Source organism: Prionailurus bengalensis, chromosome X, assembly GCF_016509475.1.
Source record: "Prionailurus bengalensis isolate Pbe53 chromosome X, Fcat_Pben_1.1_paternal_pri, whole genome shotgun sequence".
Lineage (NCBI taxonomy): Eukaryota > Metazoa > Chordata > Mammalia > Carnivora > Felidae > Prionailurus > Prionailurus bengalensis.
Genome location: NC_057361.1, coordinates 11,993,494 through 12,019,924, shown reverse-complemented (window position 1 = coordinate 12,019,924; position 26,431 = coordinate 11,993,494). Strand labels below are relative to the sequence as shown.

General features: G+C 42.7%; 1 protein-coding gene across 2 annotated transcripts in view; it reads left to right on the top strand.

Moving 5' to 3' along the window:
- VEGFD (vascular endothelial growth factor D) overlaps positions 1–25,415 on the top strand; it is a 35,638-nt gene extending 10,223 nt beyond the window's left edge. For both annotated transcript variants that reach the window (XM_043570672.1, XM_043570671.1), the window contains 6 exons: positions 8,726–8,936; positions 13,809–13,999; positions 17,340–17,488; positions 18,670–18,770; positions 23,926–24,121; positions 24,715–25,415. In XM_043570672.1, the coding sequence (XP_043426607.1) occupies positions 8,726–8,936; positions 13,809–13,999; positions 17,340–17,488; positions 18,670–18,770; positions 23,926–24,121; positions 24,715–24,841 (975 nt within the window). In that variant the 3' untranslated portion in view covers positions 24,842–25,415. The remainder of the gene's footprint in view (positions 1–8,725; positions 8,937–13,808; positions 14,000–17,339; positions 17,489–18,669; positions 18,771–23,925; positions 24,122–24,714) is intronic.
- The last annotated feature ends 1,016 nt before the right edge of the window (positions 25,416–26,431 follow it).

Below are 26,431 nucleotides of genomic sequence, written 5' to 3'. Positions count from 1 at the left end.
TGTGGAGGACAGCTGGGAATATGACTGTGCAACACAGAACCCAAACCAGGAAAATTCTGGGGGTTTTGGCTAAGCCTTAAACATTTCGTTAGAGATGAAATGCAAAATGCTCTCGCAGCAAAACAGAAGTTCCTAAGAGGTGGAGGGAGCACAGAATTATTTGCATTGCAACCTGACCCACTTCCCCAAACCTACTGCAGAGGGAAGGTGCTGACTACTGTGATGCCTCTGAACTCCAGTTCTATTACTGTGGCCCCAGGCAACACTTGTAAATCCCTAAGCAAAGTCTTGTGAAATGTGGTCTCTGCATAGCTCACCCAGAAGCTTCTGGATTTTCCCAAGATATAAATCCTATTCACTCCACCTCCTTATTACCACACTTCCTGAACACATTGCCAACATGGTGGACAAAATAGCATCAACAGTTTTTAAAAGGCTGGGAATCGTAGACTCAACTCTGTCAAGAGGTCCAGAGAGGAATTTTGCAGAGCTGGTCTGTTTCCATATCTAGAACAGGATTCTTAATAGCATGGGACTGGATGGCCTAAGAAAAGCTTTTCATGGCTCTTTGAGGCAAGCAGTCAAGGGCTCCACTCCGAAATTCCTCACTGAACGTCTGAGAGCTCGGAGCCAGGATCTGAGCCTGGCTGTGGACCCCAAGCCGTATTCCTCCTACCTAGGCATCCATGTTTATACTCCTCATTGATATTTTCTTTCAAATACTTTTATGGACCACCTTGTGAAAAGATTGCAATGTACACCTCCCTGTTGAATTCCAGTAAGTTAAAGCACTACCTATTATTTTTTATTCTGTTTTGAGAAATGGGTTGTTTTGAGTCCTTGGGAATTTGACAAGCAATTTACTATGTCATTTAGGATGGTCTCAGGCAGGAAAGGCAGCTGACGGCACGCTCTTTTGTCTGGAAAGGGTTATCATTGGTCTTCAATCTTGAAAAAGTCATACAGGTTGGGGGCTGGTAGTCAGTCAGATGACTTAAGAAAGGCTTTGGAAATCCAGTTAATCAAGATACTTACGCAAATACTTTGAGTCCAAGGTGTAACCCAGAAGAGCTTAAAGAGTAGGATTATTTCTCAGCGTGCATCTACCATTTATTCCCTACTGCATGGACTTGTACTTACTTACCTCAGGCACTAACCAGAGTCCTTGGACTTAAACCAGCACGCACCATCCTCCAAATGAGTGGTTCTCGTTAAAATCACTTGGGAAGATTTTTAAAATAAATTTTATTTTGAACTACTCGGAGATTTACAGAAAAGTTTCAACGATAGTAAAGAGAGTTCCTAGGTACTCCCACCCAGCTTCCCCTAAGACTAGCAAACACTCAGGAAGTTTTCTTTAAAAAAATTCCTGATGGCAAAGCTGCGGCCCAGACCCATAAAATGAGAATCTCTGAGGATGGGATCCCAAAGCATCAGTATTTCTTTGAAGCTTCTTCCCAGGTAGGTTCAAGGTGAAGCCGAGGTTGAGAACCTCTGTTCCCAACCCTTACTTCTCCAAGTGTGGTCAGCCAACCAACAGTATCGCCATCACCCGGGAGCTTGTTACAAATGCAGCATCCTAGGGGCGCCTGGGTGGCTCAGTCAGTTTAGCGTCTGACTTCGGCTCAGGTCATGATCTCACGGGTTGTGAACTTGGGCCTCACATGAGGCTCTCCACATTCAGCGCAGAGCCTCCTTCCTGCTTTGGATCCTGTCTCCCTCTCTCTCTGCCCCTCCCCCGCTCATGTGTGTGCTCTCTCTCAAAAATAAACAAACATTAAAAAAGCCTCCTAAGGGGGCGCCTGGGTGGCGCAGTCGGTTAAGCGTCCGACTTCAGCCAGGTCACGATCTCGCGGTCCGTGAGTTCGAGCCCCGCGTCAGGCTCTGGGCTGATGGCTCAGAGCCTGGAGCCTGTTTCCGATTCTGTGTCTCCCTCTCTCTCTGCCCCTCCCCCGTTCATGCTCTGTCTCTCTCTGTCCCAAAAATAAATAAACGTTGAAAAAAAATTAAAAAAAAAAAAAGCCTCCTAGGGGGGCGCCTGGGTGGCGCAGTCGGTTAAGCGTCTGACTTCAGCCAGGTCACGATCTCGCGGTCCGTGAGTTCGAGCCCTGCGTCAGGCTCTGGGCTGATGGCTTGGAGCCTGGAGCCTATTTCCGATTCTGTGTCTCCCTCTCTCTCTGCCCCTCCCCCGTTCATGCTCTGTCTCTCTCTGTCCCAAAAATAAATAAACGTTGAAAAAAAAATTAAAAAATAAAAAAAATTTTAAAAAAAGCCTCCTAGGTTTCACCCCAAACCTCCTGCATCAGAATCTGCATTCTAACCAGAAGGCCCGGTGATTCATGCACACATTGTTTTGAGAAGCACTACTGTATACAAAACATTAAACAGACCACACAAGCCTAGGCCGAATCGCTATTTGTCAAAGGCATGTGTGTATTTATTACTCGTAAATCTCCTCATCAGATATGTGCTAAGTGCTTATTATGTAAAAAGGATGAAGCAGACATGTTCTACCCTCAAAGAGATCACATTCTCGTAAGGGAAATGCAATGTGTTCCTAAATGATATCGTCTAACTTAGGCACATCATAGCTTGATCGAACAAGCGGCACTGGCTTTGGACTTGCAGAGAGGACACCCGGAGGAAGACACTTATAGGTGAGGTAGTTTGAACAAGTGAACAATCTCTGGGTTAGATTTTCTATAGCGTGCAATGAATCATTTTTATCCACTTATTTAATACCTTTGTATGTAGCTCTTACCATTGCTATATAAATAAGACCCATTATCACTGCTGCCCTTACAGCCCGGTGAGGAAGACCAACACTAAGCAAGTAAGGACACAAATGATTCATTAGTGTCAGTGGTGGTAGGTGCTGGGAAGGAGAAAAATGGGGTGCTGTGAATCCATGCGACCTAGGGACGGGACCCAGGCAGGGGTGGGAGCTGTGGGGGAGCCTCTTTTCCCTGAGTAGGTAACATCTGGCCAAGAAGGGTTCCACTGGACAGGGAGGGAGGGCGCCAAGCAGAGGGGGCGGCATGGACCACGGCGAGAGCAAGAACAAAAGAGCAAACCCGCGGAATGGATGCTTACTAATACTCGGCTCTCTGGTGTTTCCCACTGCCTCCTGAACTGGTACAAGTAGCCTGGCCTTCGAGCTTCCAGTCCTTCCTCTTTTTGGTTTTAAATAATTATAGCGATACACAATCTACATACCATCAAAGTTACCCATGCACCTGTTTTAAGTCATTTGATGATTTTTAGCAACTTACTGAGTTGAGCAGCCATCATCTACGTAAGATCCCTTGTGCCCCCTTTTACAGTTAACCCTCGTTTCCATCCCAGCCCCAGGTGGCCAGTCATCTACTTTCTGTCTCTTGGGAACGACCTAGGAGTGCGATGGGTTGGTCATATGGTAAATTTATGTTTAACTTTTTAAAGAACTGCTGAATCCTATCAACAGTGTAAGAGGGTTCCCACTGCTCCGCCTCTCCAACAACACTTGGTGTATTGTCAGTCTTTTTGACTGTAGCCATCCACGTGGATGTGACGTGGTACCTCATTGTACCAACCTCTCCCTCATCTTATGTGCCAGTCTTCCCACTCTTAAACTTGGCTCTGTGCCCACGGTGGCCCTCCCACTGATCTTTGCACTGTGGCTCCTTGATATCCCCCAATCATGCCTTTGTTTACTCTTTGAGTATGTTCCTTGACTAGATATTTTTGAGGAGGAGAGGGGACAGAGATTTAGAATTTAACTTAGTAGGCGTCCACGAGGCCTTTGATTTCCCCTCAACGTGGACTCTTCCAAGTTCCTCCTACAAACCCAGCCGCCATACTTTTCCGAACATCTTGCCTGCCATTTCAGTCACCCTTGGCCCAGGTTACTGACCGAGCCCGAGCTGTGGAGATGCTCATGCTTCCTCATGGGAGAGTGCCATGTGAACTTGGGGGTTAACAAGAGGAGAAATGGCTACCCTTCCTATTGTAGTGCAGAAAACAGTGTACATTCAAATAAGAGTAAAATCTTGTTACAAAGACTTTAAGTCTCACATCTTCAAAACTGGCTTGTGGTGGCCAGGACATCAGAGAATGATTTGTTATCTAGGAGTGAAATTGCTAATAGTATTGGATTAATTATCACACACACAAAAAGGTGCTACTGTAACAAAAAGCAGAGATCTGGTAACCCTGCTTCACTTCCTTCCTCTTGCTGAGTACTTTCTAATTATTTTAGTTTTGATTAGGGGTTCCACTAGAAAAGAGGGAAAAATCATGATTAACGTACTTGACAAATGTTTGGTACTTAAAACCATTGAAACCAATGGCTTATATATACATTTGGGATTATATTCACACCTTGTGATTTTAATTTTTGTCTTACCCAAGCAGATAACAACGTTAATTACACAAAAATCAACTAGTGCAGAAAGTCTATTGGAAACCAACAGCCAGCCAGCCATTTTTGACCCTTTGTAGACATATCCCCCGATGAATTGTCAGGTGTCTGCTTACGTTGAGTTGTATTTATGTATAGTATTTCCGCTTGCAATAGCAAAATGACTGTCTGCAATATCTCAGCTATTTCAAACTAGATTTTAAATTATGAGGCTTGAAGTATGCTTAAATAACTCTGAGTACTTGAGTAAACACTGCATGTTTTATGATGAGGCAAGTCCTATGAGCCGTTTCAGTGCCTTTAATTCAATCCAGAGATTTGATATTTTCTCCTGAGTTCTCAGTTGGATAGTTTAAAAACATTTCTGAGATTGAATTGAAATCTGTAAGAACTGTGAAAACATACATCTTTCTATGTTCATGGATGGTATTGAATGAAACTTGCCTCAATAAATAAAAATTCTTTCAATATAGTACAATTTTTAAAACCTATAAAAAGCTATTGGATTGGTTTCATTTTCATGCGGAAGCAATGATGTAACAAAATGTATTTCAGAGATTAAACTGTGAAGAGGCGATGAATAATCAGGAAATGGGAGGCCATTGACAAATGGGCCCTGATGGAGAATCAATGAATTTCAGAGTTGCTTCAAGACATGAGCAATTATTCAGTTTCATCCCCAGATTTCCTAGATGAAGAGGCTGTGGCGTGCTGCTTAAATTTGATGCCGGTTCCACAAACCCTATCTTTGTTCTTCAAGCTTCCTCTTCCCCTCACTCCCAGAAAATTGCCCTGATTTAAATTTCACAGACAAGTGAGAAATCCTAGATCCCAGGCAGTCTCGCTGTGCATAACCCCATGTCATTCTCTATGAGCCTATTTCAGAAGGGGACCCTCTCATCCATTCATCCATTTATCTCTGCAACTTAGGTCAAACCAGCACCTCTGCTTTCTCTCTCCTGCATGTGTGTTCGGTGTCTTCCTCTCTGTTGCCTCTTTTCCTCAAGCTTATAAACATGTTCAAGATTCTCCCCTTTTGTTAAACACACACACGTTCATATCTAAACTTCTGAGCAAGATGACCTTCCCAATTCATGGTTTGAGGTCTTTTATACTCCATAGCAATTATAGGTAAAATATAAAATTGATCAAACGATCATAAACATCGACAGATGACAAACATGTGCAGAAATGGTACCAAAACGTGAAGCTGAAAAGATCAACACATCGTACACCTTAAACTTACACCATGCCGTGTGTCAGTTGTATCTCAGTCCAAATAAACTTTTAAAAAACATGAAGCCGAAGCTGCCAAACTGATGCACTCTGGGTCTGGAAGGTGGAGGCCACCAAGAATTCAACCTCAGTGGGTAATGGGTTCCGTGAGTGCACTCCATCAGTTCCATGGAAGCGGAAGGAAGTTACTGCTCTTTGCTGCCTGGAGCCATGTCTTCTATGAAACTGCTTAACTAGGGGCAACAGAAGCACATACTTCCTTGTGACCAGGACTTGAACCAGGCTGATCCCTGAGTCATAAATAGTCAATAAGATTCTGGATTCAGGGCCCTGGGAGTCAGGGGTTGCAACCACAGAACTTCTAAATGAAGAAAGGATAGGGAGAAAAAAAAATGAACTCCCAATGAAGATGAAACTACTAAACAAAATTCCAAATCACAGAGGTAATTATTGCTAAGAAAGCCAATAAAATTAATAATCAGGATATAAATCATATATATGAAGTTAAAATAAGACAATTTGAAGAAATAAGTGTATTTAGGAGTGAGATAAAGAGATTAAAGGAATGATATTCATAAAATGACAAATTCGAAGAAACATACAGAAATAAAAAGGAAGGAGAACGAAGTGGAAATATTTGAAATTAGGAATGTGGTGATTGAAATTAAAAACTTACTAGACTCACAATTGGAGAAGTGGTGATTGGGAAGATGAACCAATTAATTTCACACATTGAAGAGAGATGAAGGGAGGAAAAAAATAGATAAATATGAAAGTACACTTAAGAGACATGTACGATCATTAAAGCGCTCCACTATATGTCTGGTAGATATTTCAAAACTAGAATTGAAACAACACATGGAATAATGAAAAATATAATGCCTGAAAAGATAAAGAATTGAAATTTGAAAGGACGTTGGCCTCAAGATTGAATCTGCTGTGAAGGTCTCTTTTGCAACTTCTCAACCCTGCCATTATGGACAATATGTAAAAAGAATGGGCATGGTTGTGTGCCAATAAAACTTTATTCATAAAACAGGCAGGGAGCAGGCTGAATTAGGCCAGGGAACTGTAGTTTGACAGTCCCTGATGTAGAGTAGGAATCAGTGTTTATATTTTCATATATATCCCTCCAGGTAGTATATATATATGTGTGTGTGTGTGTGTGTGTGTGTGTATATATATATATATATATATATATATATATATATATAATTTTACATGTATGATTAATTAACAATGATTGTTTATGTATACATACATACACGAAGGACATTATACACAAATTATTTTATTTTTTTAATGTTTATTTTGAGAGCGCACACAAAGTGGGGGATGGGCAGGCAAAGAGAGAAGGAGACAGAATCCCAAGCAGAGCCCGACACAGGGCTCTATCCCACAAACCTCGAGATCATGACCTGAGCCAAAATCAAGAGTCGGTTGCTTAACTGACTGAGCCACCCAGGCGCCCTCACGCACAAACAATTTTAAAATATATAAAAACTGAATCATACATGACTTGACCACACTTGCTCTTCTGAGCACCCCGCTTTTGGACAACACTCTGTACCTACCATCATATCTAAAAACAAAAAGTCCTCCTAAAACTTTGATTATTGATGCAGATTTTAACTAAAGTTTTTCAGGCGCAGTGGAGGAGGGTGTACATCACATCACTCGACTCAAGGCTTCCTGAAGGTTCCATTTGCTCAGCTCTCCTTTCCCACCGTTCCTTCCCCTGTAGCAGGCAGCCGACACCCATCTCTCCGTCCTCCCTCCTCAGCACCACCCTGCAGCTGTCCTGGTCCCTTGGCTCCCCCCTCACCCAGCTCGAAAAATCCCCTCGGCCCGCATATCCCAGCTGCCCAGGAAAACAAAGATCCAGTAAGCGCAGGCTCAGCAGGTGAAAATCTGGGTCCCTGACAATAGACAGACTGCTGTATCGTTTCTCCAGCACATCCCAGGGAGGAGCTCAATTCATTCTGTCCCAATGTACGTCTACATCACTGGTTTTGATGACCACATGGTATTTCATTGTATGTATGTATCATATTTGTATAACCAAGCCCCTTATTTTGAACAATTTACCGTATTGGTGGAGTCTCACACATCCATGCGTTGTATCAGCCAATACGGTCCGTGTAGTTGGGCAGAAAGCAAATTTTCAACATAAACTTTGGAAGTGTATTTTATCAGAAAAAAAAAAGATGCCTTCGAAATAGTGAACGGGAATAGTGAAAGGCTCAGAGGGTTAGAAGTTAGAAAATTCAGGTTATCAAGGTCTTAAAACTTTTCTTTCCTGTGGGACTATAGGCAGGGTCCCCAGGACTTTGTGGGCCAGCTTCTCAGATAACAGAGATGAAAGCAATGGTCATCGGCTCCTGTCACAAAAACAGTGTGATTTTAAAATCCTTACTAGTTTCCGGTGGCTGTTGTACCAAACTACTGCAAAATTGGTGGCTTAAAACAATAGAACTCTATTCTCTCAGCGTTCTGGAATCCAGAAACGTGAAATGAAGGTGTAAGCGGGGCTGTGCTCCTTCCAAAGACTCTCGGAGAGAATCTTTCCTTGCCTCGTCCAGCTCTTGGCGGCCCCAGGCCATTCCTGGTTTGTGGCTGCATTACTTTAACTTTTGCCTCCGCCTTCACAAAACCTCATCTGTGTCCATGTCTTTCCCTCGCTCTTAAGAGAACGCTTGTCTTTGTATTTGGGTCCACCTGGATAATCCAGGATGATCTCATCTCATGATCAGTAATTAACCTCTGCAAAGATCCTTGGCCCCAGTAAAGTCACGCTCCCAGGTTCTGGGATATAGCATTTCGAAGTCCACCATTCCGGCCACTATGGTACTGTTTTTAAATGTCCCGAGAAACCAGGGGAATCATTTTTTTTGATTCAATCATCAATGAGCAGCATGTGAATCAAAAATACTCGCTAGTAGTTTTCCTAGGTACCGGTGTACATTTGAACGATCTCTCTAATTTCTTTTCAGCTCCATTTACATCTTTAAGGGTCGGCAATGTGGGCCGTCAGAACACACTAAAACTTTAGTAACTGGCTTTGAAACCAGTATTTTTGTCTGTTGACAGCGGGCGTCTCGGTCAACCTTAGAACGGTCTGAACAGCAGATCAGGGCAGCCTCCGGTTTGGAGGAGCTGCTGCGAATCACACACTTCGAGGACTGGAAGCTGTGGAGATGCCGACTGAAGCTCCCGAGTTTGACCGGCACAGACTCCCGCTCGGCTTCCCATCGGGCCACCAGGTTTGCGGCCACTTTCTACGACCTTGAAACCCTAAAAGGTAGGCGCGCGCGCGTACGCACGTGTGGCCAGAAGCCAGTTCTGCAGTGTGTCAGATACTAACACGTGCACCAGCTTCTTCCAAGGGTCTGAGGAGGGCCGGCGCGGGTCCGGGAGAAGAAACGGGGTGCCTGATTTCATAGCCTCGGCGTTAGCAGAGAACCCTTGTTTCCTACGTTGATTCTGCAGAGAAATATATGCAACATGATTTTGAGATCGAAAACCGATGCAAGAGAACACTTTAAAATTCGCAACTATATTTTAACTCAGAGATGCCAGGGCAAAACAAACCTAGAAAGACCATTCTTCATAGAGAAAAAATCACATCTGCATTGACTAAAGATGAGGAAATTAGGTTTCACTTCTTTTATGTCTTCAAAATTCTGGGAATTTTTTTTTTTTTTTTTTTTTTAGCAAACATGAAAAGTACAAGTTGGAAGCTGAGTTGTCATAATGCATATCAGTATTACTAGATGACAGAGGTGGAGAATCCTCTCAACAAAAGAATCCAAACTCCAGACTAGGAACTAACCTAATTTGAAATAAAGGGGGTGATTGTTCCCTAGTAAGATATGAAGGTTCTTTTTAAGAAAACCATTGTCTGTATAGGTACTGTGCCATAATGAATGAAGCTTGCCAAACACTGTCACCGGGCCTCTGGTTAGGCATTGGACTTTTTGGATAACGTAGCAAAACAACACAAGAAGCCACTGGGGCATTGTTGATCTAGCATTTTAGATTTGATGAACCTAGGATTACCTAGTGATGGGTTACATCTATCACAGAATTCAAATTAACCACCAGGCCAAAATTATTCTTTTCTCTTTTTCTAGAATTATCTTTCTTTGTTTCCATATGTAAAAAGACGATGAGGTGGCACAGGCCACTGTTGTCAGCTGTGGGGAAGGCCGTGTGTCGGGGGATAAATCTCTTGGCAGCACTGGGGGCACGGGTGCGAAGAGGGTTCTTTGTGCTCTTGTGTATGACCGTGTGTCTGAGTTGAGACAGTTGGAACCCTGGCCTAGAACCCACTTAAGCCAGAGGTTTGAAGCTCTACTTGTTTCTATGTGGCCAATTAGCATGGACTTCATGGAAACAGAGGGATCCGACCTCACCTGAAGATCCAAGGCCTTAGCCAGATTACCTGTCTGAAGGCCTGGGGTGAACCTGGAGATACTCCGTGAAAGTGGAGGGAGACAAGCATTTACCATACAACCAAGACTAGGTGATAAAAAAAAAAAAAGTCAGTTACATTGACAGTTTTTTTTTAATAATGTTTTTATTTATTTTTCAGAGAGTGCAAGCAAGGGAGGAACAGAGAGATGGGGGGGAGGGAACAGAGGATCTGAAGAGGGCTCTGTGCTGATAGCAGAGAGCCCAACGCGGGCGGGGCTTGAACTCACAAACCGTGAGATCACCATGACCGGAGCCGAAGTTGGACCCTTAACCGACTGAGCCACCCAGTCGTCTTGACGTTTTCTGAGGCGGAAACCATAAAACAAAACAAAACAAAACAAAAACAAAAACAAACACAAAACAACTGTATTTTAAAAAACATAAAAATATGGAATTTGCCAACTCTAAAATGTCTCTTATATGGGAATCATCAGAAGTTGTTTGCTCAGTTAGAAGCAGTAAATGATCAAATTGAGGTGTTACACCACTTCTCATTTGTTATCAACTCTTCCTCACAGATTTGGGGGTCATTCCCTGAGGCACAGCAGTCCTGCTTGGCAGGACTTTGCTAGGAAAGAATAGTAAACTTATGAAGCTTTTAAGCAGTGGCATTACTCATAGTTCCACACAATTTTGATTAAAATCTCGTACCACTCCAACTTTCAAAACTTAGTCTTACAAAAAGCAGATGGAAAGCAACATTTAAGTAGAATTTTAAACAAAGCATATTCTTGTAAGTCAACTACTTGCTTTTCCCAGGACTCATGATTAATAATAGTGACTTAAACAATACTCATATTAAGACCAAATTTGGTAATTTCTCTCTCATGGTTATAGCCTTTAGGCTCTTTATATAAACATTCATAATCAGAAATTAAAAGGGTCTTGGGTTGAAAGATTTTATTATGAAAAAACAAAGTTAAGGCAGATTGCATAGCATATGCAAGGTTTCTCAGGTGGCCAAACATCTTGTTTTTGTGACTGACTGAAGAAGCCACGTATGAGGAATATTAAGATTAAGGGGAGGGGGGAGGAATAAAGATATGGAAAAGGTGTTTTGAAGGAATAATTCAGAGACTAGGGTCAGATCTCCAACAATAATGTTATATCTGTACACTTCGAGCAGTTGTTTGTCCCTTCTGGCAGAAACATGTTCGCATCTATGGGAATCCAGAATGACGTGGAGAAAGACCCACATAAACTTTGGAAGATGGGGTAAAAAGGGAGGAGAGTTTATCTATTGCTGTGTAACACATTGCCCCCAAACTTAGCTGCTTAAACATATTTTATCTCACAGTTTCTGTGGATCAGAAATATAGACATGGCCTAGCTGGGTGTCTCTCCTTCAGGATCTCTCCAGAGGCTGCAGTCTAGGTGTCATCTTGGGCTGTGGGCAGCATCTCAAGGTTTAATTGGGGCAGGATGTGCTTCCAAGTTCACTCAGAGATTGTTGGTAGGACTCAGTTCCTCACAAACTGCTGAACTGAGGGTCCCTGCTCCTCACTGGCTGTTGGCCAGAGTCTGCCCTCAGTTCCTTGCCATGTGGACCTTTCCAACATGGTGGTTTGCTTCATCAGAGCCTACAAGTTGAAAAGGCAAAAGAGAGAGGGTGCCAGCAAGAGCCAGAGACTGCTTGCAAGACAGAAGTCACAGTCTTTTTAAACCTAATCATGGCAGTGAGATTCCCATCACTTTTGCTGTATTCTCTTCATAAGAATCAAGTCCCTGGGCCCAGCCCCCACAGAGGAGGGGATTGTAAAAGGGCGTGAACATCAGGAGGTGGGCCTCACCGGGGGTTGTTTTAGAAGCTTCCTACCACAGGAGGGTGTTCACCACCACCTCCAACACATACTAAACTCTACAGTTGTATGGCAAGCTCAAGGAAAGTCTTTAAAGTTGTCTTTATCCTAAAATTGAGTCATTTCCCCAAAACACCCATGGAAAGGCTGTACAAGTGTAAGTATCAAAGTGTCAGAGTCTATTTTTTTTTTTAATTTTGCCTTTTATTTTCTTTCAATGCATGAAGTTCATTGTCAAATTGGTTTCCATACAACACCCAGTGCTCATCCCAAAAGGTGCCCTCCTCAATACCCCTCACCCACCCTCCCCTCCCTCCCACCCCCCATCAACCCTCAGTTTGTTCTCAGTTTTTTAAAAGTCTCTTATGCTTTGGCTGTCTTCCACTCTAACCTCTTTTTTTTTTCCTTCCCCTCCGCCATGGGTTTCTGTTAAGTTTCTCAGGATCCACATAAGAGTGAAAACATATGGTATCTGTCTTTCTCTGTATGGCTTATTTCACTTAGCATCACACTCTCCAGTTCCATCCGTGTTGCTACAAAGGGCCATATTTCATTCTTTCTCATTGCCAAGTAGTATTCCATTGTGTATATACACCACAATTTCTTTATCCATTCATCAGTTGATGGACATTTCAGCTCTTTCCATAATTTGGCTATTGTTGAGAGTGCTGCTATAAACATTGGGGTACAAGTGGCCCTATGCATCAGTACTCCTGTATCCCTTGGGTAAATTCCTAGCAGTGCTATTGCTGGGTCATAGGGTAGGTCTATTTTTAATTTTCTGAGGAACCTCCACACTGTTTTCCAGAGTGGCTGCACCAGTTTGCATTCCCACCAACAGTGCAAGAGGGTTCCCGTTTCTCCACATCCTCTCCAGCATCTATAGTCTCCTGATTTGTTCATTTTGGCCACTCTGACTGGTGTGAGGTGATATCTGAGTGTGGTTTTGATTTGTATTTCCCTGATGAGGAGCAACGTTGAGCATCTTTTCATGTGCTTGTTGGCCATCCGGATGTCTTCTTTAGAGAAGTGTCTATTCACGTTTTCTGCCCATTTCTTCACTGGGTTATTTGTTTTTCGGGTGTGGAGTTTGGTGAGCTCTTTCTAGATTTTGGATACTAGCCCTTTGTCCGATATGTCATTTGCAAATATCTTTTCCCATTCCGTTGGTTGCCTTTTAGTTTTGTTGGTTATTTCCTTTGCTGTGCAGAAGAGTCTAATTTTTAAAAATAAACTAGGAGAGAAAAAGCAAGTACTGTTTTACAGGGAAGTATGTAATCTTTTTATTCCCAGAGGCTTATGTCTTTTTCTGGTTTCCTTCAAATTAGCTAGAATGGCCAGAAGATGACCTGGCTAATTTCAAAATGACCTGGCTCATTTCATTATTTTACATAAACACCGGCATGGGGCACTCGCAAATGAACGAAACCCTCGCTTGAGGAAAGATCAGTCCCACTTAAATTTCCATTCATGTGGTTTGTGGGGTTTGAATCCTCCTACAGCTACTTTAGCAGCCAACAGACACGCATCTCCTGATGGCGCTAGGACCCACCCGCACCTGACTTCAAGTGGAAGAAATGCTGTCCAGCTGTGTCCCGAAATTGCTTAACAAATAACACTTACAGGTTATTTCTTCACGTGCTTCCATTTGCTTCCTTATTAGCCAGGTCTCCCAGGGGTACCCGGGGAGTTCCAATACCAGACATGGTGCTCTTTGCCAAAGAAGGTATTCGATCAGTGGGAAGGGACCCAGATTGTGGTTTTAATTTTTCCGAAAACCGTCTTTGGTTAGAGGGCCGCCACCCCCCCCCCCCCAAAGCGCAGACTTGAAAATGACTGTGCTCGGTGGCACCCTGGCCCGCGCTGGCCTGCCGGCCCCAACGGCTTCCTCTCCGCAGTTATCGACGAGGAATGGCAGAGAACCCAGTGCAGCCCCAGAGAGACGTGCGTGGAGGTGGCCAGCGAGCTGGGGAGGAGCACCGACACGTTCTTCAAGCCCCCCTGTGTGAACGTGTTCCGGTGTGGGGGCTGCTGCAACGAGGAGAGCCGCGTCTGCATGAACACGAGCACCTCCTACATTTCCAAACAGGTAAGGGGACATCCGCCCGCGGCCCCCTCCGAAGCCCTGGGGGACAGGCGTGCCGCTGAGCCCAATGTCAATGGGCACCGTCTCATTTCATCCCTGAAACAAATCAAGAGGGTATCTTATTATAGATGAGGAGACTGAGGCTCAGAGAGCTGAGCCGTGGCCAAGCTGGGATTCAGATCCCGGTCTGTGGGACTCCAGAGCCTGAAGTCCCTCTGGCTTTAGAGCAGATTGCCTGGGTTCAAATCCCCACTCTTCCACTCAATAGTTGTGTGGCCTTAGGCAAGATACAGAACCTGTCTGTACATCTGCTTCCTCCCCTGTAGAGTGGGGGGTGGCTAAATACAAACCTCACCGTGTAGCGCGTGATGTCGTTCTAGCCTCTCTGATGCTCTGATGTCGAGAATCGGCACTGTCTTGTGGATTCGTTGGGTTCTGTGCTGTGCGAGTGGAGTGACTGAGAAGAATTGGACGGGTGGGGCTGTGGGAAGGAGGAAGAGCTGGAGAGATGCCCTGAGGTGGCAAAAATGGGGAGCTGTTCTCACCCTTGGACTGAAGAGGCTAGGGGCTCGAGCCGTTTCAGGAACCCAGAGAGAACGGGGAGAAGAGGGCTGCGGGTCCGGTTGGAGGGGTGGGGGCAAAAAGTCGGGGGCAGATGCAGCCGTGGAGGCCAGCGTCTCGAGACACCGAGCCCAGTGGGGAAGGAGAGAGGATGGCATCTCGGGAGGGGCAAATGGAGCGTATCTGGCACAAAAGATCTTTGAGAAGAATTCTCTCGTCCCCATGAAAGAAATAATTCTTCCCTCTCCATCTTGTAAAATCTCTTTCGCCCCGTAGATAAGTTTTTCTTTCTATCACTGCTACTATATTGTTGTGAAATGTAATAGATGTGGCATCGAAGAGCAGTAATACCAAACTTAGGAAAACATGTTAAAAGGCTGTCAGTCCGACTACATTCCTTTTGGTTCTCCGTTGCAGATTCCTCGCACGTGTTGATATATTTATTTGTCACATTTGCCTATGCAAAATGTGTACATTTTGCTCATGATTGTGTACAGAGGTAGTACAATAAAATTACGTATGTACATGAAAATATCCACGGTGGGTAATGTTCTTAATTGGATGGAAAGAATGGAATGCCGATTTGTTTGGTAATAAGTTAATTTATGCTTCATTTTGTTTCCCCTACCCCCTAAAATTGCCCACAAGCTGTAGAGTTTCTTTCTCTAAATTCTTTTAGAGAATCTTGGAACTTGTAAAAACTCTGACCTTTTACTATTTGACAATCGGCGGGAGGTAGTGGGAAATGACCACATTATTCCCTAAAAAATTCCTGAAAAATTTCGCAAGAAGTTGAAGTTTATGCAGAGTAAGCACTCTAAAAACTTTCTCTTAGTTAGACTCATAGAACTTCTATTACATATCAAAAGGTCAGAATAAACACAACTTTAATGGATTGTTTCCACTTAATAGAGAGTTGAGTACTTTATTTTGACTGCTGTACTCAACAAATGATTAGTTTTAAAGAATGTACTTAAGGGTAAGTGTACAGGAGTTTTTCTTGCCAAATATGCATTCTTGAACATTTGCACAGTGGTTTAAAAAAAACTACCTCTCACCCCAAAGTTATGGACTATTTGATGACCTACATCTTAGAAACAAAGTGAATAAATGAATGCTGTGTGTAGTAAAGACTACTTGGAATGGGGATTGAATAAACAGAACACTAAAGTCAAGTTCAATTTTGTCCATACACCATAGAGCCACTCTAGAAACAAAGTAATTGTCATGTCTCTGAATTCTACTTGTCAAGATCCCACCTTGCTTCTTCTGAAATTTTGCTTCACAGAAATTTTGTTCCAAAAAGTTAATAAGGCATATTCTTAAGAGTATCACCTCTGGCTCTAGAGCAGATTGCCTGGGTTCAAATCCTCACTCTTCCAATCAAGTTGTGTGGCCTTAGGCAAGTTATAGAACCTCTCTGTACATCTGTTTCTTCACCTGTAGAGTTGGTGGTGGATAAATAAAAACCTACCATGTAATGTCGTTATAAGGGATAAATGAATTAACACAAAACAGGGCATATAGAAGCAGAATGAGGAACTCCTGGGTGGCTCAGTCGGTTAGGCATCTGACTTCGGCTCAGGTCATGATCTCACGGTTCGTGGGTTCGAGCCCCGTATCGGGCTCTGTGCTGATGGCTCAGAGCCTGGAGCCTGCTTCAGATTCTGTCTCCCTCTCTCTGCCCCTTCCCTGCTCATGCTCTGTCTCTCTAAAAAATAAATAAACATTAAAAAAAAATTTTTTTTAATTTAGAAACGGAATGATATTCATGTTACCTATAATTATTTGGTTGGGTGCGATGATCTTGTATCAGTCAGTTACTACTGTGTAGTGCTGCATAATAAACACCCTAAATTCTTACCCATGTATGTAAGATTCAGTTGGTTTAGAGTGGGCTCAGTTGGGCTTGACTCCAAGCTACAGATTGAGTGGAGGTCTGTCCCCCGGGTCTCTCGTCCCTTGGCCCAGCACGCCTGCCAGATCATGCTCTTCTCATGGCTACGGTGTACGCAGGAGAAAACAAGCCCACAAAGCACACACAGTTCAAGTTTGCCGTTGTGTCATGTCTGCTAACATCCTGTTTGCCAAAGCAAGTCACATGGCCAAGTCCAAAGTCAAGGAACAGGAAACTATATTCCTTCAATGGAGATGGTATGAGAAGGGATAAGTAAATAGTCTCAAACAATAATCTGTTTGCCACGGTCTCAAAGAAACTTCATAGCTAGAATTTCACTTAGTCCTTATAATTTACACTCAAATGAAAACAGGAGGAAGGCCCAACAGTGCCATTTTCAGGGATACCAGTGACACTAAGTGTTAAGAGATTTGGTCTTAAATATTTGGTAAAGTTGCATAAGCCCCCAGTCTCCTGACTCCCAGGCCAGTATCTTTTCCATCATGCCAGCCTTTATCCTCATTAGTTCGATTCTTTTAAAACAATTTTTTTAAATGTTTATTTCTTTTTGAGAGAGAAAGACGGAGTGTGAATGGGGGAGGGGCAGAGAGGGAGGGAAACACAGAATCCAAAGCAGGCTCCAGGCTCTGAGCTGTCAGCAAAGGGCCCGACGCAGGGCTCGAACCCACGAACCGCAAGACCATAACCTGAGCCGAAGTCAGACACTCAACCGACTGGGCCAGTTAGGCACCCCTCATTAGTTCTTTTCTTAATGGACGGCTTTCCTAAAGTGAGTGCCATAAGGACAAAGGCAAAAGTGCAGACTGTAGAGATTATTATCATCTAAAAATATGTATGTGTTACGGTTCTCTTTCTCTCCTCTAGCTCTTTCAGATATCAGTGCCTTTGACTTCAGTACCTGAATTAGTGCCTGTTAAAGTTGCCAACCATACAGGTTGTAAATGTCTGCCAACGGCTCCCCGCCATCCATACTCCATTATCAGAAGATCCATCCAGGTCCCTGAAGAAGATCAGTAAGCATTTCTTGTATTCAGTTACGCTTGTTCTTGCCTTTGCTAAAGCTGTGTGTGGAGAATACTTCATTAATTATACAGTCATCGCTTTCAAGTTCATCATCCTTAAGCTTCTAATCCAGATCTACTGGTAATAACTGTTTGGCAAATAATGTTTTTTATTAGGTGTCAGATGTATATTGTAGAGGGACCAATAACTTGGTGGCTAGGAACTCACCACGTCTACTTGTAGACACCTTTGTTCTTAATGTGCATAGTCCGGTGCAGCCGTAACACTCTACACCAGTCTCCAATTTGGCACACGTTCCCTTCGTCCAGAACAAGCGTTACATGAAACTCATTTCTGGCTCTTTATACTTCCAAGCCCCCAAATTGGGGAGGGAAAACGGTTCCCCAAGTCCCCCGGGGAGCGGCAAAACTATCCGCATCTGAGTTTGGTGATTTTTCTGAACTTCCTCTTAAGATTACCAAATGGAAAATTCTTATTTTAAATTAAAATGGCTTAAAATTAATTTGACTTTGACATTTCTTCAGAGCATTCTGTGGTTCTTTGTGAGACAAATCATGACACCCTGAAGTGTCCTGAAATCAAAGGTACGAATCATTGATTTGGGAAAAAGATTTTCATATAGAGAAACACAAGGGCAAATTACAAACACTGAATGAAAACATTAACTGAGTGAGAGACTTAGATCTCGCAAAAGCAAGCAGTAAATGTATTGGGTGACTGGCAAGTGGAGTGAGCTGGTGCTTATGTTCGTCATTACCGAGCCAAGAAGACACCTGTACCTCTCTCACGGGGACAGAGGCTCCTATAAAAGGAACGTGTATCTTCAGCTTGTTCCTGCCGCCCGGCCAGTGTTCTCTCCATTTTAAAGGCTCTGTTAGGACAATGTTTACTTTTGCTAAATAGGCTCTGTTGACAGCTAATTTGCACAGTTTTAACAGCAATCTTCTTAAAAAGATGCTAACTGTCCAAAATTACAGTTTCATTTCCAAATAGAACATTTGTGATTACAGAATTACTACCTAATACCATGCAGTTCATAAATATGAATTAAGCTCCTTAAAAGTCGTAACGCTCCTCCACTCAGAAATTTATTCAGCATTAAAGAAGATGTTCCAAAGGTATGATTGCCCTTGAAAGCTTTTAAATCTGGTTTCTCGTTCTCTTCTCCTAGCTGTTCCCATTCCAAGAAACTCTGTCCTATTGACATGCTATGGGACAGCAACAAATGTAAATGTGTTTTACGGGAGGAGAATCCACTCGTTGGAATGGAAGGTAATGATAACAGTAAGGAAATACTAGTAGTAATCATAAAAATAACAACTGCAATTAACTCAATAGATACTGAGTGCTTACTATGACTAGGCAATGTTGTAAGCCTTTTATATGTACCTATTAACTCATTCAATCCCCAAAGCAAACCTCTAATGTACTATTATTATCCCTTTTTTTAACAATCACAATGGGAACACACCAAGAAGTCTAGTTATTTTCTCCAGATCGCACAGCTAAGAGCGAAAGAAGCAGAGCCCTGTGAGCTCTCCTTATATAGTAAGTCTACCAATGCATAGCTCTGCTTTTTAATCTTAAAGAAAAGCCCAGTGATTAGAGCATCCAACGACATTGGATTTGAAAGGCAGTGGTAGCCTTTCATGCAAACCACTTTAGAGCTAAACACTAGCTGACCACATTTTACTAACTTATTTGTATGGAAGTCTCACAGGAACAGAAAGTAAGTTTAGACTGGTTGGTTTCTTTCAACTGTGCCATATGAAGACATGCCAATTATTTGAGAAAAAAATGGGACATAGGAGAAAACTTTTTCTGGAACTAGGGCAAGGTAAAAGCAAACCATGGCTAGCTATTGGGCTAAGAGGAGTGGGGAGCCGAATGTTGTCGTCGCTGCTCAGAACTCATAATGCTGTGATTTTGGGTGATGATCATTTGGCTAAAAATGAATGCACTGTTAAAATTTATTTCCCAGAGAACATGACACTATTCCACTGAAAAAGATCACAAGGAGTCATGCACTTTGAACCTTGCTTGTTTTAAACTCTGATCTACAAGCAAGACTTTGTAAGGACTAAACTCTATGGAGTACTGTCCTAGAAAACAGGGCTGCCTCTGTGGGTGGCAGGTTTTCCCCATGATTGATGTCTATTCTAGCAGAGGATGTCTGAATACCCGGTGGTTAGGATGTAAATAGCATTCAAGACCTGGGCACACTCTTGTTGTTAGTAAATTATACTGAACCTTAAATCTCTCTCTCCAGAACAGGACTGTTCAATGGGATTATAGTGAGAGTCATATGTAACTTACATTTTGTAGTACTCACATTAAGAAGGTCAAAAGAGGGGCGCCTGGGTGGCTCAGTCGGTTGTGTCCGACTTCAGCTCAGGTCATGATCTCACAGTTTGTGGGTTCAAGCCCTGCATCGGGCTCTGTGCTAACAGCTCAGAGCCTGGAGCCTGCTTCGGATTCTGTGTCTCCCTCTCTCTCTGCCCCTCCTCTCTCTCTCTCTCTCTCTCTCTCTTTCTCTCTCTCTCTCTCTCTCTCTCTCTCTCTCTCTCAAAAAGTAATAAACATTTAAAAATTTTTTTAAAAAGTCAAAAGAAACAAGTACAATTAATTTTTATATATTTCATTTAATCCAACATATCACAATAGTACCATTTTAACATGCAATCCATATAAAATTTATTAATGGGATATCCTGGGGATACCACAGCTGGTGCACATGTGCACGGAGGGTGTGAAGAGTGGGAGGAAGGAGAGAAGTGCTCTGAGCAGGGTAAACCCGAGTGCTGAGGACTGAAAGTGAGATAAGGTAGCATGCCAGGGTACTAGAGAAAGTTCAGCATGGTGGGAACATAATGGGAAGGGGTCGGGTACATGTGAGAAAGGAAGCTGGAGAGGTTCACAGGGGACCTTGGGCAGCTGGTCCCAGACACTGGACATGATGCTAAGGGCAAAGGGAAACCACTCAGCTGGTTCAAGCAGGACAGTGACAGCACCAATTAGAATTTTAACACAATCCACCAGTGACAGGGTAGAGGAGGAGGTGTTGGTCCAGGGCAGGAAAGGAGGCAGGGGACCTCGGGGGACGTTGCAGCAGTGATGGAAGTGAGAGGCATGGGGTAGCTAGATCACGGTCACTTCTCCAGTGGCCCCATCAAACTGAGGACATATACTGAGCGTACTGTTCCCTACGCACCTTTTTCACACATGCCGCTGTTAAGCCAACTGCCTTTTCTACAATGACAGCTCTTCCTTGAGTGAGCACATTTGGGGTAGTGAATCCAAGACCAATCTAATTTCATCTCGTTGGATTCAGATCATTGCTTTAAACTGTGCAAACAAACAATACTGAAGAAGAAAAAAAAAAGAAAAATTGAGGATCCTGATTCTATATTTTAAATTCCTCAAGACAGCCACAACTTCAAGAATTGGGGGAAAAAACCCCATGAGCTTACTGCTGGATGAATGAAGCAAGGCTGAGAGCAGAGCTCATGGTATCCCACCGTCACCCTCCCTAAGACTGAAATCAGTATAGCATACGTCAGGGTATCACCCTTAGCTAGTTGCTGCTTTGCTCAGGTCTCCTACACCCGGTCTCTGTTACTTTTCTTTTTTTTTTTTTCTTTTTTTTTTAAACTAATCTCTACACCAAAGTGGGGCTCGAACTCATGACCCTGAGATCAAGAGTCGTATGCTCTACCTACCTGAGCCAGCAAGGCGCCCCAGTCTCTGTTACTTTTAATTAATGGCTATAAGGATTGAGGCCGGCCTCTGCCAACTACCTTGGTGAAGTTCAGCATCAAACACCCAGTGGACTGTGTTTCCTTAAACCACCTAAGAAGGGCATTGGTTCTACCTGAAGTGGCCTCATTGAATCTCTACCGCCACCTAGTGATTCATGCAAGTCTTTTAAGAGCTACTTGACTATTCTTCAGCAATGTATTCATTTTGTTTTGTTTTTAGTTTTTAGTTTAATTTCAATATGGTTAACATACACTGTTATAGAAGTTTCAGGTGCACCATATAGTGATTCAACAATTCCATACATCACCTGGTGCTCATTACAACACGTACACTCCTTCATCCCCATCACCTATTTAACCCACCACCCTCCTTCGCCTCCAGTAACGATCAGTTTGTTCTCTATAGGTAAGAGTCTATTTCTTGGTATGTCTCTCTCCCTCTTTGTTTCCCTTTGCTTGTTTTGTTTCTTAAATTCTACCTATGAGTGAAATCATATGGTATTTGTCTTTCTCTGACTGACTTATTTCACTTAGCATTATGCTCTCTAACTCCATCCCTGTCATGGCAAATGGCAAGGTTTCATTCTTCTTTATGGCTGAATAATATTCCACTATGTGTGTGTATGTATGTATACATATATATATATATATTTATATATATACACATATATACATATGTGTGTGTATGTATATGTATATACATATACATATACATACACACACACACATACACACACCACATCTTCTTTGTTCATCAATCAGTGGACAATTCTGGGCTTCAAGTTATATTACAAAGCTGTAGTCATCAAAACAGTACGGTACGGGCATAAAAATAGACACATAGATCAATGGAACAGAATAGAAAACCCACAAATAAATCCACAGTTATATGGTGAATTAGTCTTTGACAAATCAGGAAAGAATATCCAATGGGAATAATATATTCTCCTCTTGCCCGAAAGTGGCATATGCCTTATTGGCATATGGCTTACAAAGCTCACTTTTTTCCTCTTTATGCAATTCCAAGAATCTCCCCAGATTTAGCCTTCCAACACCCTTTCCACACAGGTGGAATATCATGAAATATCAATCACAGAGCCGTTAAAACTAGAAGATTAGACAACACGAGATTGCCATTTTGGTATATTGTCAGTAGTCAGATATTGACAAAAACATACGGTTTAACCCAATGTCTTGGAACGATGGATGGGATCCTTCAGAGTCTTCATACAGCAGCCTGTTTCGGACCCTTTTATTATACCAAATGCACTCAGCGTTTATCAAGTGCTCATTTCATGTCAGAATGATGAGATCTGGTTCCCATAACCTTCAGCATTTTTTAATTCGTGGAGGAAATAGACACATGTAAGCAATGCAAGAAAGGACAGGATGAAAATATGCACAGGGTAAGGGCACTTAGCTAAAATTGTAGAAGTTGGGAAAGATATCTGGGAGGAAAGATAACTGGCAGGGAGAAGGGCAAGGCCAAAAGCATGGGGCTTAGAGACCCTGGCATATCAGGGGAATAAAAGGTAGTATAATTTGGTATGGGTGGAACATAAGATATTTATGAGAGGGGGGAGTGGGAGAGGGAGAGAGAAGAGTCTGGAAGGTTCTAGTTCAGAAGGTCTAGTTCATGGAGGGTCTCATACGTCTTGGTGGGAAAATACTCTTTTACTGTAAGAGAGGGGAACCTCTTAAGGAACTTAAAGCTGTAGAATGACGTGATTAGATTTGCATTTGATAATATTGTGGAAAATGGATTGAAGGGATAAAACGTGTGACGGCAAGATCTGTGATGGCCATCTACACACAAAAGTATAAGGCACTGACTGAATTGAGGTGGTGGCAGTGATGATGGGAATGATAGAACAAACTTAGGGCGACAGAACTGGGTGGACAAAGTGATAAGACCCAAAATGGCAGGTGAGTCCGGAGTGATGGCCCCATTCCCTAAAGGAGGCAAATTGGGAGAGAAGCAGGTTTGGGGAAGAAACTAGACATGTACTTGCCTCCAAAACCTTCAAGAATGCTAAAGTGTCATAGTCAAGTTCTTCCAAAGTTTCTGTCTCATCCATTTTCTGCACTGAATTTCAACTTGATGATCAGAACTGCACACGGAGTAGTAGTTATCCAATTGTCGTGTACGCTTTCTAGAAGAAATAGCTGTCAACTAAGTGTGTCAAAAACTTCTGAGACCCTCCTCTCAGCTGAACGCGTTCTGTGGAATCAAAGTTTATCATCACTGTTGCATCTTTTATAACAGCGCTGTGATCTGTGGTGAGGAAATACATCACTGTTTCTATCCAGTCTGGAAGGCCTGAGGTATATTTCTGTATTTCTATACTGCTGATACTTCTGTTCCTCTCTCCTTTTACTCTTCATCTAAAAACTAGGAAGTCACCAACCTAAAGTTCTCTTTAAAAAAATCTGTTAAAAAAATAACATCTTTATCCCAAATTTAAGAGAACACATGAATTCAGTATTGGTATCATGAAATCAGAGGTGAATCTCCTTCACCCTGTGAAAAGGTTAGGGGCAAAAATCTACAGGAATGCAGACTAGGAGAATCCAAGTTATTTTAGAATAACGTGAAGTATACAACCAACGTTGACGCCACATTATCCGTGCTACAGCCGTTCAACCAACACTTTTCTGTTTCCACTTAGAGCACTCTCATCTCCAGGAACTCGCTGTCTGTGGGCCACACATGAAGTTTGACGAAGATCGTTGTGAGTGTGTGTGTAAAACCCCGTGTCCCAGAGATCTCATCCAGCACCCGGAAAACTGCAGTTGCATTGAGTGCAGAGAAAGCCTGGAGAGCTGCTGCCAGAAGCACAAGATATTTCACCCAGACACCTGCAGGTGAAAGGCGTTTCACTTTCACCTTAATTTCATTCGTTGACATTTACTGTAAATGCCATTTCCATTTGGTGAGATTCCTTCCAAAAGCATGTTTTGCCAATTCTCAGCTCCCCCCTTTTTTGATAGTAAAGCAGAGGTTTGGCAACTAAGGAATAAGTGAGAGTATATAGAGTGATGATTGATTTGTGAAAACAAGAAAATCCTGCCTGTTATTGTTGGCTTATGGATCTTAAGCAAAGACTTAATTGATGAGATTTGAACAATTATTTGGGGGGTAGATTTCAGATCCGCAGACTCTTGGGTTCATTCTCTCAATATATGTCCACATATGTCGCTTTGTTTTCTCATCGAGGAAGGGGATGGCGCTGGATTTATATAGCAAGAAATTCATCGATAAAGGACACTTACAGGCTGCCGCCTGGGCTTTCACAGATTTTGTATCTGTGCGGAATACCCGTTCAGGATTTTATATTGACATTTTACATACATATCTGGAAAATTTACTTTGAAAACTTAATCAAATCAGAACAGAGTTATTCCTTTGGATTTAGTCCTTGATTCTGAATTCTCATGTTTATTTTCTTTTGCAACAGCTGTGAGGACAGATGTCCCTTTCACACCAGAACATGTGCAAATGGAAAACCAGCATGTGCAAAGCATTGCCGCTTTCCAAAGGAGAAAAGGGCTGCCCATGGGCTCCACGGTCAAGAAAACCCTTGACTCCGCTTTTTCCCAAGGTCTCCATCCCTGACATTTTAAATGGCACGCTGCTTTGCCAAGTTGCTGTCACTGTGGTTTTTTTCCCCAGGTAGTAGGGGAAAAAAAACCCCTCTATTTTATCTGATACCACAGCGTATCCAGACCACCCTTCCATTGCACACCAGCTGGGATTTCCTGGTTCACTGACAGAGATCTTCCACCTGAAGATATCCCTGCACTGCAAGGAATGGAAAGGAGGGAACCTGTGTAACCTTTGTTTTGGTTTTGTTTTTTGGTTTTGGGGTTTTTTTGTTTTTGTTTTTTTTGTGAATGAGAAAGGTTTGATCATCATACAGTCACAGGTGCCGTATTGATTACTCCATGCTGATGAGGCAATTTTATAGTCTCCAAGTCCTCCACTAATGCAAACTCTCTTGTGAATTATTCTGACTCTTTATTATGCAGATTTTGATTTGTAGGATCAGCACTGATTTTCTGATTACTGTCCAGCTTGTAGTTTCGAGTTTACTGAACTACTGTCTGTTGTTTCATATTTAAGTGTATTTAAAGAAAATAAACACCATTATTCAAGCTATAGAATTTTGTGTTATTTAATATGGTCCCGCTCTAAATTTTATGCTGAAGGAAAAAATACGGGTTTTTTTAATGTATTTTTTTAGGTTTACTTGTTTATTTTGAGAGAAAGGGAGAGAGGGAGGGCGAGACTGAGAGAAAGCGTGCGCATGAGTGGGAGAGAGGAAGAAAGAGGGAGACAGAATCCCAAGCAGGCTCCACGCTGTCAGTGTGGAGCCGGACATGGGACTCGAGCTCACAAACCGTGAGATCATGACCTGAGCCAAAACCAAGAGTTGGATGCTTAACCAACTGAATCACCCAGGCACCCCAAAAATATGTTTCAAAGAGACAAAGGAATTTAGAAGGCGGTGTGGGGAGGGACATGGACACAACAAAACTTGGTGGCACTTTGGGGCGGCCCAGGGAGTAACTCTCAGAAAGTTTAAGATTCTAAAGGAGGTTAAGCAAATGTAACCCAAGAATCAGCTTGAAATCTGTCTTTCCTTTGAGATTCAATGTAAAAGTAACTTGACCTGTGTCTCATGATGGAGGAGAGCCCATCGATAGCCCTTGACATCTTTGAGAGCTTGTGTCTTCTGGCCACCTCCAGCTGTGCACTCCTTCTCTGGTCGTGCACATCCCACTTCTCTTGGCCAAGGGGTTCTTCTCTCGGTCCCACGGCCACCCAGGAAGGGGGCACAAGCCCTTTCCCTTGCTTTTTCTCTAAAACACTCCCACAAATACTCTTTTGATAGTGTAGACTTTACTGAAAGTTTGATAAAATGGAGGGAATTATATAGCATTAATAGAATTAAAGCAGCATGAGGAGTATTACGTTTTTAGCAAATTGCAAAGTTAATGAACAGAATTAAGTTATTTAGCAAATAACTTAGAAATGGATGCCCTCTCCAGCATCTTGCAGAAATAGATAGATACACGATCTATTACACTTACTAAAGACTTTTGTAAATAGTTGTGTTCGTGTGTACCTCTCCATTTCGGTGACCTCCTTACCATTAGAAATTGTCCTGACCA